This window comes from Rana temporaria, chromosome 12, assembly GCF_905171775.1.
Source record: "Rana temporaria chromosome 12, aRanTem1.1, whole genome shotgun sequence".
Taxonomy (NCBI): Eukaryota; Metazoa; Chordata; class Amphibia; order Anura; family Ranidae; genus Rana; species Rana temporaria.
In genome coordinates this window covers 116,026,574-116,041,411 of record NC_053500.1, presented here as the reverse complement: position 1 = coordinate 116,041,411, position 14,838 = coordinate 116,026,574, and the positions used below count along the sequence as shown (strand labels likewise).

At 43.5% G+C, this 14,838-nt stretch overlaps 1 protein-coding gene across 9 annotated transcripts in view; it reads left to right on the top strand.

Annotated features, from left to right (window-relative positions):
- Positions 1–14,838, top strand: part of RALGAPB (Ral GTPase activating protein non-catalytic subunit beta) — a 116,411-nt gene that overhangs the window by 24,789 nt on the left and 76,784 nt on the right. For 5 of the 9 annotated variants that reach the window (XM_040330296.1, XM_040330294.1, XM_040330295.1 and 2 more), the window contains exons 5-9: positions 3,744–3,930; positions 5,663–5,794; positions 6,953–7,131; positions 8,380–8,427; positions 13,688–13,833. In XM_040330296.1, coding sequence (XP_040186230.1) covers positions 3,744–3,930; positions 5,663–5,794; positions 6,953–7,131; positions 8,380–8,427; positions 13,688–13,833 — 692 coding nt within the window. The remainder of the gene's footprint in view (positions 1–3,743; positions 3,931–5,662; positions 5,795–6,952; positions 7,132–8,379; positions 8,428–13,687; positions 13,834–14,838) is intronic. The other 4 variants (XM_040330299.1, XM_040330298.1, XM_040330301.1 and 1 more) reach the window with 1 other exon arrangement.

Genomic DNA, 14,838 nt, shown 5'->3' with positions numbered 1-14,838 from the left:
GTAAACGCAAAAACTTCCTTTACATTCAATGACTGAGCCATTTGTGTCTCGCATGCTTTCCCTTCTAGACACGCAGCTTCCAGTGGTAGGGTCTCAACTGCAAATGCTGTGTTGTCTTGTCAGAAAGCAGTGGGCAGGGCTATTTGTGATTGACAGGATTGACAAGCTACAGGCTTGATAGCCACAGCCCCTACACTGTATCTGGAAAGTATTCACAGCGCTTTACTTTTTCCATATTTTGTTACGTTTCAGCAGGGATCTCCAAACTATGGCCATCCAGCTGTTGCAGATCTACACGTCCCATGAGGCATTGTAAAACTCTGACAATTACAGACATGACTAGGCATGATGGGAATTGTAGTTCCTGAACAACTGGAGGACCATCATTTTGGAGACCCCGGTGTTACAGCCTTATTCCAAAATGGATTACATTTTTTTTTCTCAAAATTCTACAAGCGATACCCCATAATAGCAATGTGAAAGAAGTTTGAAATCTTTGCAAATTTATTAAAAATAAAAAACGAAAAAATCACATGTACACAAGTGTTCACAGCCTTTGCCATGACACTCAAATTTGAGCTCAGGGGCATCCGGTTTCCAGTGATCATCCATTAGATCAGTGTTTCTCAACTCCAGTCCTCAAGGCGCCCCAACAGGTCATGTTTTCAGGCTTTCCATTATTTTGCACAGGGGTTTTAATCAGTTTCACTGCCTTAGGCTGGGTTCACATAACTACACTACTTTCATCCTACTTTGCTCTGCTACATTGGTCCTACATTTATCCTACATTGGTCCTACATCCATCCTACTTTCATGAACAGGATACTACTTTGGTCCGACTTCAATGATATTCAATGGGCCTGAAGTAGGATCAATGTAGGACCAAAAGTAGTACAGGGAGCATTTTCAAAGTCGGACCGACTTGTGTAGGACGCTACAAGACGCTCTCATAGGGAAACATTGAACAAGGAGCAAAGTAGGATGAAAGTAGTGTAGTAGTGTGAACCCAGCCTTAGAAATTACCACAGCCATTTCATCTGAGGGAAATCCTGAAAACATGACCTGTTGGTGCGCCTTGAGGACTGGAGTTGAGAAACACTGCATTAGATGTTTCTACAACTTGATTGGAGTCCATCTGTGGTAAATTCAGTTGATTGGACATGATTTGGAAAGGCACACATCTGTCTATATAAGGTCCCACAGTTAACAGTACATGTCAGAGTACAAACCAAGTCATGAAGTTCAAAGAATTGTCTGTAGACCTCCGAGACAGTATTGTATGGAAGCACAGATCTGGGGAAGGATACAGAAAAATTTCTGCAGCATTGAAGGTTCCCATGAGCACAGTGGCCTCTATCATCCATAAATGGAAGAAGTTTGGAACCACCAGGACTCTTCCTAGAGCAGGCCACCCGGCCAAACTGAGCGATCGGGGGGGAAAGGGCCTTGGTCAGGGAGGTGACCAAGAACCGATGGTCATTTTGACAGAGCTCCACTGTTTCTTTGTGGAGAGAGGAGAACCTTCCAGATGAATAACCACCCCACCAATCAGGCCTGTATGGTAGAGTGGCCAGACGGTTGCCACTTCTCAGTAAAAGACACATGACAGCCTGCCTGGACTTTGCCATAAAGGTACCCAAAGGACTCAGACCATGAGAAACAAAATTCTCTGGTCTGATGAAACAAATATTGAATTCTTTGGCCTGAATGGCAAGCATCATGTCTGGAGGAAACTAGGCACCGCTTATCATCTGACCAATACCATCCCTACAGTGAAGCATGGCAGTGGCAGCATCATGCTGTGGGTAATTTTGTTCAGTGGCAGGAAATGGGAGACTAGTCAGGATTGAGGGAAAGATGAATGCATCAATGTACAGAGACATCCTTGATGAAACCTGCTCCAGAGTGCTCTGGACCTCAGACTGGGGCGAAGGTTCAACTTCCAACAGGACAACAGCCCTAAGCACACAGCCAAGAGAATAAAGGGAGTGGCTATGGGACAACTCTGTGAATGTCCTTGAGTGGCCCAGACTTGAACCCAATTGAACATCTCAGGAGAGATCTAAAATGGCTTTGCACCAACGCTCCCCATCCAACCTGATGGAGCCTGAGAGATCCTGCAAAGAATAATGGAAAAAAACTGCCCAAAAATAGGTGTGCCAAGTTTGTAGCATCATATTCAAAGATTTGCGGCTGTAATTAGTGCCAAAGGTGCTTCACTAAAGTATTGAGCAAAGACTGCGACTACTTATGTACGTGGGATTTTTTTTATTTTTAATAAATTTGCAGAGATTTCAAAAAACTTCTTTCACATTGTCATTATGAGGAATTGCTTGTAGAATTTGGAGGAAAAAATGCATTTAATCCATTTTGGAATAAGACTGTAACGTAACAAAATGTGGAAAAAGCGCACTGTGATTACTTTCTGGATGCATTGTATATCATGTCACTGTGGGTCAATCTGGAACACCCAACCTGAGGGTGACAATACTGCTTTAATTTAAGAAGAAGCGGTGCATTAACCTTGTTGTCCTATCACAGGAGGCAACATGAAGTAGACTTCATCAGCAGAGTCAACAGATTGTATTTGATTTATGGAAAACTGGCCATTCAGCCCCCGTTCACACCGGTGCGACTTGTCGTGGGATTTGACCGTTCCAATTCGCATGACAAGACGCACCCCATTGCTGGCAATGGAATTGTTTGTATCGCCGCGACTCATGACACAGCGATTATGAAGAAGGTTACTGCACTGCTTTTTAACGATTTAATTGTAACTTGATGGACTTCTGTTTTTAAATTAAGTCGCAAGCCTCAATTTAAATCTGAATATCACACTGATATGCGGCTTTGAGCCCAGGTTCACACTGGGCTGCCAGAGTGAAGCCATACAAGTTCAGCTGAACTCGCACGATTTCACTCCTGATTGTCAATCCCGATTTCGGCTGCGATTACAGAGACTTCTGTGCAGTTTCTGCACAGATGTCAATGAAAATTGCTAGCTGAAATCGCAAAAAGTAGTACAAAAACTACTTTTTGAAATCGGTGAGGCCCCGCAGATGCAGCGTCGCACAGACTAGGACAGTGTCCTTGCCGGCAATTGCAGCCGATTTGAAATGTCAAATCGTACCAGTGTGAACCAGGGCTAAATGGTGCTAAAGTAGTGCGATTTCAAAGCTGCACCGTTGTGAACCAGGGCTCAGATTCAGCTACAATTAAGCCATAGTTCAACTTTAACTAGATTGGCTAAATGAAAATCAATAGGCACTGATTTAACTGGGCATCACTGGTGGCACTGGCAGGTAATTATTGGCACTGATGGCTACCTGGGCACTGATTGGCATTTCCCTGGTGGTCTAGGGTGGCATACCTGGTGGTCCAGTGTGGTGGTTATCCCTGGTGGTCCTGGACGGGTATCTGAGGGGGGGCTGCACTGATAATCAGTGCAGACCCCCCTCCTGTCAGGAGAGCAGCCGATCGGCTCTCCTCTACTCGCGCATGTCAGATGCGAGGTAAGGAAAAACCGATCAACGGCTCTTCCTGTTTACATCGTGATTGAACATGGCTGATCACGATAGGTCTGTGTATATCAGGTCATGGTTGCAGAAAGTGATGTTGGCTACGTTTTATAAAGTAACAAGTTTTGTACGGTCTTTAGCCATTTTAGGCGCTATAAAACAGCTTGTTTTGCCATTTACTGTATATTATACTGTGGCAAGTTCCCTGTTTTTCTTTTCCCTTAGGAGGCATAGCAGAGAACTTGGCTGACAAATTAATTGGGGTTCTGTTTGAAGTCTGGTTCCTGGCATGTACACGCTGCTTCCCAACACCACCCTACTGGAAGACAGCCAAAGAAATGGTGGCTAATTGGAGACACCACCCTGCTGTGGTCGAGCAGTGGAGTAAAGCAATTTGTGCATTAACATCTAGGTAAAATTCTGTTTTCAGCAGTGTGGTGTGCATTTGAAAAAATATTAAAACAGTTAAACTTCAGCCAAAAGTTTTTTTTTTTTCTTATGGGTTAGTTCCTCTTTTGGGTTTTTGTTGCTAGATTTTAGGGAGTAGAGCACCACATTAGTTTTGCAGTCCAGAAAAAGGTTTATAGGTCCCAAACTTTATTCAGGACAGCCAGTGTTTTTGGTTTTAGTAAAAAAAAAAAAGAGTGTAAAATCTGCCGCAGTTCAGCATAGAGACCAATCAGCTTCCAGTTATTTATTTTTTTGTCAAAGCTTGACTGAGCAAACTGAAGTTAGAAACTGATTGGCTGTCATGCACAACTGCACCAGATTTTGCACTCTCAAGTTTTAGTAAATCGGCCCCAATGTGTTTTGAAGATTCTATAGGACCTCTTATCAGGGCTATAATAGAACAAATCAGACTAAATTAGAATTGTAAATATGGTATCTGCTTAGCAGTTAAACTATGTGCAAAAATATTATGTAAAAAAATCATATTAAAAAACTGCACCACAATCTGGTGCCATTTAAACAGGAGCTCCAGACTTCTTCACAAGACATGAAATATAAGGGGGGGTGAGGGGCCAAAATTAACGCCTAAACACTTTTTATCCTAATGCAAGGAAAATTTAGGCTATAGAACCGCTTTAATTCTTGCCTTGGCAAGAAATGTGAAAGTGAAAAGATGGCAGTAATGGGGAAAAAAAAACGATATGTGCGATTGTAAGAGAAAGAGGCAGGGCCACATCATATATACTTTGGAATGAGGATCCGCTTTAAAGGAGTACAGGCAAAGAATGAACTGCGCTCCTGTGACCCGTTTTCAGCAGACAGCGGGCTAAAGTCCTGTTTGCTGTCGTCACAGAGCCGGACCAGGCAGGGCAAGATCGCGACAATGGAGTCGGAATCCACCCACATGCTTGGACCGGTGTTCTGACGACTAAGTTCCCTCCCGGCGGATAAAGACCTCCCCCCCAACTGCGCAGGCGTGAACTGAGCTCCGAAAATAGCCGAATGTAGAGCTGAGAGTAAGCTCTAGACGGCTCCCTGCGCAATGACGGGCGGGTGCTTTTGAAATGTTGATGTAACTAGTTATTGCAGCAGGTCCAGGGCGACGTGGGCCTTGCTGCAAGTGGCCAGTCGGCGCTCGCTCGGCCTCCTGGCTCTTTTTTTTTTTTTTTTTTTTTTAACATTCTCCATGTTCACAGGGAAGTTAAGGAATTGGCCTGGATGTTGGTGTGCGCAGGCGCCATCTAGAGCTGACTCTCAGCTCTACATATTCGGCTATTTTCGGAGGCTCAGTTAACGCCTGCGCAGTACAAGGGGGTCCTTATCCGCCGGGGGAACTTTTTTGGCAAGACACCGGCATCAGACTGATGCTGCATCCACCTAGGTACATATGGCTCTAATAATAAAAAGAGATTTATATATTTTATAATTTATTTTATTTTTTCTGTTTACGAAGAAGTAAAAAATAAAGAATGCACTTTTTTTTTTTTTTTTGGACTTTGCCCTCTCTACATAGAGCAGGGTACTTGCTTACACCAATCGGGTATATTTCTAATCTGTGATAGACCAGAACAGCTGAAGAAGGCAGCCTACAAATGACTTTAATGGACTTTATGATCTGCTACCACAGGTTTCTTGTTTTTAGGCCAGGACAGGTTAACTTTATTTTGGGCTTCTTTCCTTCATTTTTTTTGCAGGTTGCTGCGATTCACCTACGGGCCTTCATTTCCTCCATTTAAAGTTCCTGAAGATGATGCCAGTTTGATTCCTTCTGAGATGGATAATGAATGTGTAACACAAACCTGGTTTCGGTTTCTTCACATGCTCAGGTAAGTACTAAAGGGTAGCAAATCCTTTACTGACATTCAGAAAGAATTCAGAGAACCTAAAGCCTACTTTTTTTCCGTAATCTCCATGGACATACCACAGCAGCACAGCTGAGTTTACAGAATATCGTACTACCAATCATAAGCTAGAGGCACTTTTTATTGCAGACCATAGGAATTGGATCTCTAACAATCACTCCACTCTTACATGCCAAAGACAAGAGACTAACCACTAAAGCTCAGTGGCAAGATGACTTGCCTTCTGTCCAGGAAGAGATGTGGAAATATTGGGCCCACACATTCTTGCTCTTATATCCTCTAAGGATATTGAATTTAAATACCTGTACCGTATATTACACTCCATATAGATTGTATAAGAGATACACCTACAGTAACTGTTTTAAATGCCATACACTCCTAGGTATTTTCTTCTATATGGTTTAGGATTGCCCTAAAGGCAGACCTGTAATCCTCTTTTGATGTCTTTTGGGTCATTTTGATATGCGTAACTCTTTGCTTTTTTGGCATAAAGGAAAAAAAAAAATCATGAAAGGAGAAGTATAGCCACAGCTCGTTTGGCTGTACTTCTACTATGTATCACAGGAATGTAGTTCGTTTTGCACTCCTCTGACCCATGATCAGCAGACAGCGGGCTGAAGTCCGCTCTCTGCTGACGTCACAGAAGTCGGTCCAGGGTCCGCATCATCAAGACAATGGAAGCCGTGATCTGCCAGGTTCCTGGACCGACACCCAGCTCAGCCTCTCAGCGAGCCGCTCGCTCTGTCCACAGCCCAGCACTCCAATGAGCGAGGATGGGGCAAAGCAGAGAGCTGTTGACTGACAGTCTGCAGCTCTCTACTCACAGAGCTGTCGGAACCGAGCGATCTGTGGTGTTCTCAGTGTAGAGGCGTTGGGTGATGCTGCATCCACCTAGGTCTGATTCTGCACCCAAGTATGATTCTGCAAGATTACAGAAACCCATACTTCTCTTTAATCGAGGTTGTAAAGGCATACTTTCAGCATTAAGGTATCCATGATCGCCCCCCCCCCCCCCCCCCAATACCTGAGTCCTGCTTAGGAGCAAGCATGTACGAGTGCCGCCATAGCAAGCCGAACAATGTGACTTATTCCTCCTAATTTTCAATCTTGTTTCTCTTCCAGTAACCCTGTGGATTTGAGCAACCCAAGCATTATTGGTACAACTCCCAAATTTCAGGAGCAGTTCCTGAATGTCAGCGGAATGCCTCAGGAGCTGAACCATTACTCCTGTCTAAAACAGCTGCCCCAAATCTTCTTCCGGGCCATGCGGGGGGTCAGCTGTCTTGTGGATGCTTTTCTAGGTAACGTTGTCATCTTTTAGAATTTGGACATAGTGTAATGTAAATTGATCCTCCTCTACCTAAAGTCTGTACACGACTTCCATAATTCTGAAGTAGTATTGCTGCTTTTGCACCAGCTATAACCCCGTAGAGATAGGAGAAGGGGATTAGTGACGATGAGCGGGTTTATAGATCAGTTCCATAATCGGTGATTATTTGTGCACAGGAGAGAAGTTCTACCACAGTAGCACAGGAAATGGTGATTTCACCACGAGTTTGTGAAAATGTGGATTTTTTTTAGGTGTTTTATCCAAAGTTTTTTTTTATTTATTTTTTTATTTGGCCCCTGTCTTTTATTCCAGTTTTGGTTTTCTAAATTCTTGAAAGATCATTTTGGCTTTTCTTATTTTTTTTTCGTGTGTGGGCTAAAACGACGTTTTAAACCCACGCATGCTCAGAAGCAAGTTATGAGACGGGAGATTGAATGGAACAGAGTGCCGTCATACGTGTTGTACGTAACTGCGCTTTGCTAGAGCATTTTCAGAAAACGATGGTGTGTGGGCAACGTCGTTTTTTATGATGAAGTTAGAAAAACTTCAGGTTTTTTTTCATGATGAAAAACGTTGTTTTATTTCATCACAAAAAATGACCGTGTGTACCCGGCATTATTCCTTGCAATGTAATTGTCTCATATGATCCCAAACAACATCTAGTGACCATAATGTGCTGTTTGTTTTTAAACACAGTACCTCAATCGGGAATTAAAATGCATTGTGACCAGGGCAGCCATCAGAAAATTTGGGGCCCCTTAAACAGCCCAGAGCTGAGACCCAGGGGGGTGGGGTAGTGATGACGAAAATGTATGTGTTTTCTCTTCTCTTCCCTCTCCAGCCGCCACCTGAGAGGGGGGGGGGGGGGGGCGGTGCTGCCGAAAAGTAAATGAATGTGTTTTCTCTCCTCTCCTGCCCCTGGGGACATTCGGGCCCCTTACATGTGTAATGCCTGTACCCCCCTGATGGCGGCCCGGATTATAACCACTGGATGGTGTTTCTGATCCTACAAGATTACACAGAATACTATAAGTTTTGTTGGCTGTGTGTCGCATTCATTCAGCAAACTTTTTTACATAGACCTCCAAGTGTATGGCTACCATTAGAGATTTTTATAGAGTGGATCTTGCAGCCTCCGCAGTCTTTGAAGGAACAGAGCGTTATGTGGGATATTTACAAGATCTGTTAACTGTTGCAAACTCATATGTTTCTTCTTCAGGAGTTGCAGTCTTTAAGAACATGGGGTTGGAAAGATTACTCAGATATGGTATCTAAGCCTCCTACTTCATTTACCATCAATGTGGTCTAAAAATCTGGGCTACAGGAACTGGTTATTAATAACTGCTGATTCTGTCCTGTCCACTCGGGGGAAATACCACCAAGTTGCAGTATTCTGTGTTTTGCAAGTCATGCTGTTTATGTCTTTTATTGTATATTATAAGCCCTAAATTTGCTTTAACTGGACAACATTTTTCATCTAGCGTATTTAAAGGTTCTCAGTGATCCATGTCAAAATATACCTTCTAATACTTAACTGGGCTTGTTCTGTAATGCAAATTACATTTCACAACTTATTCACATGGCTTCCTTGTCTCTGAGTGTTGGGGACATACTCCAGTATTTGTAGACAATGGGTCTTCCATGTGGTTATACATTTTGGGGTATATTCCTGATTAGGGATGAGCTCCGGCGTGTTTGCACAGTCCACATGCAGAGCCCGCCAGGATGCTGCAAGATGCCTGTCCCCCCTGCCCGATGATCCCCGATGTGCCGCCGATCGGGTAAGTGCTGGTGGATCAGCAAACATGATTGTTTCCTGCCCCCCCAAACAAAAAAATAACACCAGCTGCCACTGGTCAGGGGTGATCCTCAGTCAGCAGTATCCTCAAAGAGGGCCTTCTCTTACTCGGACAAGACAAACATATTCCATAATGTCCACGTTTGTCTCTTCTCCTCCTTCGTGACTTCTCGCTGACCGTAACCCCCCGCTAAGTGACCAGCTTTGTCTTTGTGCCGCTTCACAAAATGGCCCTGGATTCCTTAGTGGCTAACACGTTTCAAAGGTAACCCTCTTCTTTATCAGAACCACATTAGCATCTCCCTGCAATGTGGTGCCATCTTTTACACCTGTTATTTTGCAAGTCTTCTACTTATCTCCCTGCTCGAGTGTGATATTGCCTGCAAAGCCACCACTTCACATGCCAACATCTTCTGAGCCGTGCCCATGCACAGGAACTCTCCATTCAGTCTGCTTCAGTAGACTTTGAACTCCCATCGGATTGAACGGAGAGAGTTCCACGTATGTGTGAGCGCGTCTTTGTAAGCAGTATGTAGCGGGATCTAGGACAAGCGAGTAATGCAGGTTACAATCTGATTGTACAATCCCTTTGTGTTTTCAGTTACATTAATGCAAGCGTAGTGTGAAGGGGGGCCCCAGTCTTTTCATTTTTATGTACTGTCCTTTTATTTATTTTGAAAAGCGTGGCCATTTATGTACAGTAAAACCTTGATTTGTGAGCATAATTTGTTCCAGAAACATGCTTGAAATCCAAAGCACTTGTATATCAAAGCATTTTTTTTACAGGGTATAAAAGAGAAGAGAGGCACCTCCAAGTGTAGCAATAAGTTGCTAAATGTTGTACCTTCATTAAATGTAACCATATTGCTACACTTGGAGGCTCCTCTCTTCTTTTTTTATACTCATTTGTGACAAGACGCTACTCTTATATCAAAACTAGGGTTGTCCCGATACCACTTTTTTAGGACCGAGTACAAGTACCGATACTTTTTTTCAAGTAGTCGCCGATACCAAATACCGATACTTTTTTTTAATGTCATGTGACCGTTTTCAAACCACAATACAGACCAAAGATATTTTCTTTAGAATTATGAAGAACTGGTACATCATGGTGTGGGGCTGTTTTTTAGCATACGGTACTGGAAAACTACATATCATTGAAGGAGTGATCACTGTCAGTGCAGCTCATCGGTGCCAGTGCCCAAAAGTGCAGCTAGCCAGTGCCACCTATCAGTGCAGATCAGTGCCCATTAGTGCATCAGTGCAGGGAGGCAGCTTATTAGTGCATCTCATCAGTGCCACCCAATCAATGCCAGTGCCACCTATCAGTGCCATCCATTTATGAGTGCCATTCAATCAATGCCAGTGCCACCTATCAGTGCCATCCAATGGTGCCATCCAATTTGTGTTCGATGTCACAAAAAAAAAAAAAAAAAAAGTATTCTATTTTGGTATCGGGAGTATTTGCGCGAGTACGAGTACTAGCACAAATACTCGGTATCGGTCCCGATACCGATACTGGTATCGGTATCTGGACAACCCTAATCAAAACATTGCTTGTATATCAAGGCAAAATGTATTAAAACATTTTGCTTGTCTTGCAAAACGCTCTCAAACCAAGTTACACTCAAACCAAGGTTTTACTGTATCTTTTCGCAAACATTATTGACTTACAAAATATAGAATACTGCACTTTAATAAATATTTTAGGAATTAAAGGAAATTGGTGATTCATATAAGATGGTCTAATCTTTCAGCATGTTTCCTTTTTAGATTTCTCAAATCTCAAGAATTTGGTGTGAATGGTGATGGGGAAATTTGTCAGTAGATGTTGATCACTTTCTATAGATGACTTTACATTTTAAACTACAGTTTAATTGTAGTTTTGTGTTGACTTTTGAAGATTTACAGTATGCTACGTACATACTAGGGTTGTCCCGATACCACTTTTTTAGGACCAAGTACATGTACCGATACTTTTTTTTCATGTACTCGCCGATACCGATACTTTTTTTTAAATGCAGCCTTGTGTCCCTAGATGCAGCAGCCTTGTGTCCCTAGATGCAGCAGCCTTGTGTCCCTAGATGCAGCAGCCTTGTGTCCCGAGATGCAGCAGCCTTGTGTCCCGAGATGCAGCAGCCTTGTGTCCCGAGATGCAGCAGCCTTGTGTCCCGAGATGCAGCAGCCTTGTGTCCCTAGATGCAGCCATGTCCCTAGATGCAGCCATGTGTCCCCTAATAGAAAGCCAAGTCACAGAAAGAACCAACCAAAATAGCAGCAATGTTTGAAGTGTTAGGTCACCGTTACAATTTTTCTCTAAAAAAGGTGAACACCAGCAATCTTTAGCTATAAGGGCTACCACACAGGCTCCACCAGTCCAGGGATTTAAAATCTCTGCTGCTCACTCTCCTGCACTGCCAAGATGGATTCTGATTGGTCAGCGCCATCCTAAACTGGAGGACGCTGATCAATTAGATTCCCTCTGGTTCATCCTGGCAGTACAAGATCAGTGGAATGAGTGCAGGAGTCCTAACAGCTATGTGGCAAGTACAGCAGGGAGAGGATGGGTTGGGGAGGAACACAACAGCTTTCATTTGAATAGCTGTGTGTTCCCCGCCGCGCCTCATGTATAGACACTCCCTCTTGCCCGGGCACTTTGATCTGGGACGGGTGATCTGTCTTTCAAAGTTTCTGGGCAAGGGGGAGTGTCTATACACGAGAGGCGCGGCGGGGAACACACAGCTATTCAAATGAAAGCTGTTGTGTGTGTGTTCCTCCAGATGCTCAGTATCGGTCCCGATACCGATACTAGTATCGGTATCGGGACAACCCTAGTACATACTACAAGTATACTGTGAATGTTCTTTAGACTTTTATTCAAAAAAATCTACAGCAGAAAATGAATTTTACATATAAAAACGGGTGTGTTTATTTAATAACGCAAAGAGCAGTATATCATGTGCAGGAACCCAAGTCTGGTTATTGATAAACGCACATCATTGCTCTGTGCATATTGTTATTAAATAAAGGATTTTATTCAAAATTACATGAAGCAAATGGATTAATTCTTCAAACAACTTTGGGATGGTCTTGTAGTCTGTTTTCCTTTTCTTCAAAGCTACATTATAAAACAATATACGCTCACTGACGACTTAATAGATACACCTTGCTAGTACTGGGTTGGACCACCTTTTGCCTTCAGAACTGCTTTAAGTCATAGATTCAACAAGGTGTTGGAAACATTCCTCAGATTTTGGTCCATAGTGACATGATAGCATCACACAGTTGCTGCAGCTTTCCCGTTTCCACCACATCCCAAAGGTGCTCTATTGGATTGAGATCTGTTGACTGAGGCCATTGGAGTCCAGTGACCTTATTGTTATATTCAAGAAACCAGTGGTGAGAGGATTTAAGCTTTGTGACATGGTGTATTATCCTGCTGGAAGGAGCCATCAGAAGATGGGGATACTGTAGTCATAAAGGGATGGACATGGTCATCAATACTCAATTGCCTGTGTGTTATGCACAGGTGTTGCATGCATACGCAATACTCGGGTAGGCCGTGGCGTTTAAACGATGCTCAATTGGTGCTAAGGGGCTCAAAGCGTGCCAAGAAAATATCCTCCACACCATTACACCACCACCAGCCTAAACCATTGATACAAGGCAGGATGGATCCATGCTTTCATGTTGTTTTACTCCAAATTCTGACCTGACCATCTGAATGTTGCTGCTGAAATTGAGACTCTTCAGACCAGGCAACATTTATCCAATGTTTTATTTTCCAATTTTGGTGATCCTGTGCGAATTGTAGCCTCAGTTTCCTGTTCTTAGCTGACAGGAGGGGCACCCGGTGTGGTCTTCTGCTGCTGTAGCACATCTGCTTCAAGGTTCGGTGTGTTGTGCGTTCAGGGATGGTATTCTGCAAACCTTGGTTATAACGAGTGGTTGAGTTACGGTTGCCTTTCTATCATCTCGAACCAGCCTGCCCATTCTCCTCTGACCTCAAGGCATTTTCATCCACAGAACTGCCGCTCGCTGGATATTTTCTCCTTTTCCTGACCATTCACTGTAAACACTAGAGATGTTGTGCATGAAAATCCCAGTAGGTCAGTCGTTTTTTTTTTAAATACTCGGACCAGCCCTCTGGTGGTTAAATTCAGGTTGAAATCCTTTAATTGTGGGACTAATAATAGATAATTCTAGACTAAGGATGAGCTCTGGCGTGTTCGCATAGAACACGTGCAGAGCCCGCCAGGAAGTGTGCACGGCGCTGCGCTAATAACAGCCAGGGAGACATTTCACGATCCCTGCAGCCGAGCATCGGGACAACGTCTCCCTGGCTGTGATTAGCACAGCGCCGTGCACACTTCCTGGCGGGCTCTGCACGTGTACTATGCGAACACGCCAGAGCTCATCCTTATTCTAGACGTTGACTTGATACTGAAGAAACAAAAGCACATAACTTCTTGGCACCTATAACCCAGTGCATAACCTAAAAACAATGACCTTTCTGCTCACTAGAATCAAAGCACTTGACCTTGCTATAATAAATTGGGTCAAATGTATTATTTTTGGTGATGAGCTTCTCCATCAATGCCAAAGATAAAACATTTATGCATTGATTGGTTTAGTTGATTGTAATGGGTGTGTAGGTGGTTAATCGCCTCCTGATCATAACATTTGTCTATGTTGGCCTTGTCATAGTAACTTGTTTACTTGCCATTAGGTATCTCTCGCCCCAGGGCTGACAGTGCTCCACCCACTCCTGTGAATCGGCTAAGCATGCCACAGAACACCGCAATGAATACCACGCCTCCACACAGCCGGAGACATCGAGCCGTCACTGTCAACAAAACCACCATGAAAGCAAGCGTAAGTCGATTTTGCTGGAGAGTTCTAGAAGAATATGGAGTCAAATATCAATTTTATTCTTTGAAAATGTTGGTTCACTGGAAATTACATTTTTGGGTTTAGAATGGTTGGTTGCTAACTGAATTACCCAGTGGGGTTTAGATGGTTATTTTTTTTCTTTACCCTAGGTTACTAGAATAGGTTTACAAATACAAAAATTTGCTAAATCTAAAGAAAAAAAGATGATCAATGAGTGTAAACAGCAGCGACAGAACTCTGAGATATCTTCTCAGTAAACATAAATATGAGGCCTCAACACAACGTTTTGTTTTTATCAGGGGTCAAGTTCTGGGGAAAAAAGTGTGGGAACTCCCACCCATGATCCACTCCCCACCAAAAAAAAAAGATACGCTCATATGCATAATTACTAAAAACTTTAGAAAGCAAGTTCTTTCTAAATCCCACCATAACTCGCGGCAGACCTCTGCAATGTCTCCTTGGAACAATGACAAAAGCTCCCAGGAGACATTGCGGCATTGAGGAAGTGACTGAATACCTGCACACTACCTGATGAATCAATAATCAGGAAGCGGGCAGTAGCATAAAGGATTACTAAGGTTCGCCTGTCCCTGACAGTGACTCGAGCTGGGCATTGCTGCTTAGTGAAGGATTGGCTCAGGCGGCTCGGCTGCTCTAGTCCTGCAAAGGCTTTTTTTCTAAACCTTGCATGGTCCCGGATGGTCCGACTTGCAGTGGAAATGCTCTGCAGAATAGACCGGACCATTCTAACCCGTTCCATTCTAAGCGACCCGAACCGATCTGCTCAGTGGAAACGAGGCAATAGAGGACCTAGATATGAGTCCTACATCTCCAATATTATTGACAAAGGTTACAGATGACATTTGTAGGACACCCCAATGGGAACTATCTGTGCCCTGGTTGGGGGATAGCACCTACAGGCCTCAGATTCCATTACAACGATCTCAAATGATATAAGTGTTCAAATGATCTCTTCTATCTTTCAGC